The sequence below is a fragment of the Corvus brachyrhynchos genome, unplaced genomic scaffold (genome assembly GCF_000691975.1).
Source record: "Corvus brachyrhynchos isolate BGI_N302 unplaced genomic scaffold, ASM69197v1 scaffold47, whole genome shotgun sequence".
NCBI classification, from domain to species: domain Eukaryota; kingdom Metazoa; phylum Chordata; class Aves; order Passeriformes; family Corvidae; genus Corvus; species Corvus brachyrhynchos.
In genome coordinates, this window is record NW_008239292.1 from 721,124 (window position 1) to 721,598 (window position 475).

At 66.5% G+C, this 475-nt stretch overlaps 1 protein-coding gene across 1 annotated transcript in view; it reads left to right on the forward strand.

Annotated features, from left to right (window-relative positions):
* The window catches only part of MPP2 (membrane palmitoylated protein 2), a 3,346-nt gene extending 2,953 nt beyond the window's left edge, over positions 1-393 (forward strand). Inside the window, exon 7 of the mRNA XM_017740490.1 lies at positions 359-393. Within this exon, the coding sequence (XP_017595979.1) occupies positions 359-393 (35 nt within the window). The remainder of the gene's footprint in view (positions 1-358) is intronic.
* The last annotated feature ends 82 nt before the right edge of the window (positions 394-475 follow it).

Consider the following 475-nt stretch of genomic DNA (forward strand, 5'->3'; position numbering starts at 1 on the left):
AGAAGCAGCCAGTGGGGTTCCATGGGGGGCACAGCCCCCACACAGCTGAGTCACTGCCAGAACCTCGCCCCCTCCCCGAATTACCCCAGGGGGCTCTGCCCCCCCACCACGTGGGGGACGTGGGGAAAACGGGGTCCCCCCGTCCCTTGCAGCCCCCTGACTCAGTTTCCCCGTGGGGAAGACCCCCCTGTCCCAGGTGGGGACCCCCAGGACTGGGGATGGGGAGATGCAGGGTTTTGGGGGGTCACACCCAGAAGCTGCCGTGGCCCGGCCCCCACCCCCCCCGGGGACCCCCTTCTCCCCTTGCCAGGGTGGGGGTCCCTCACTGTCCCTTGTGTCCCCTGTCACCCCTTCCTAGGTAGCAATAACCCCCTCCCCACGCCCTGTAATTAACCCTTAATTAACCCTTAATTGGCCTTGTAATTAACCCAGTGGGAGGCTGTGGCTGGGGGCTCTCTGGGGGGGGCTGGGGGGG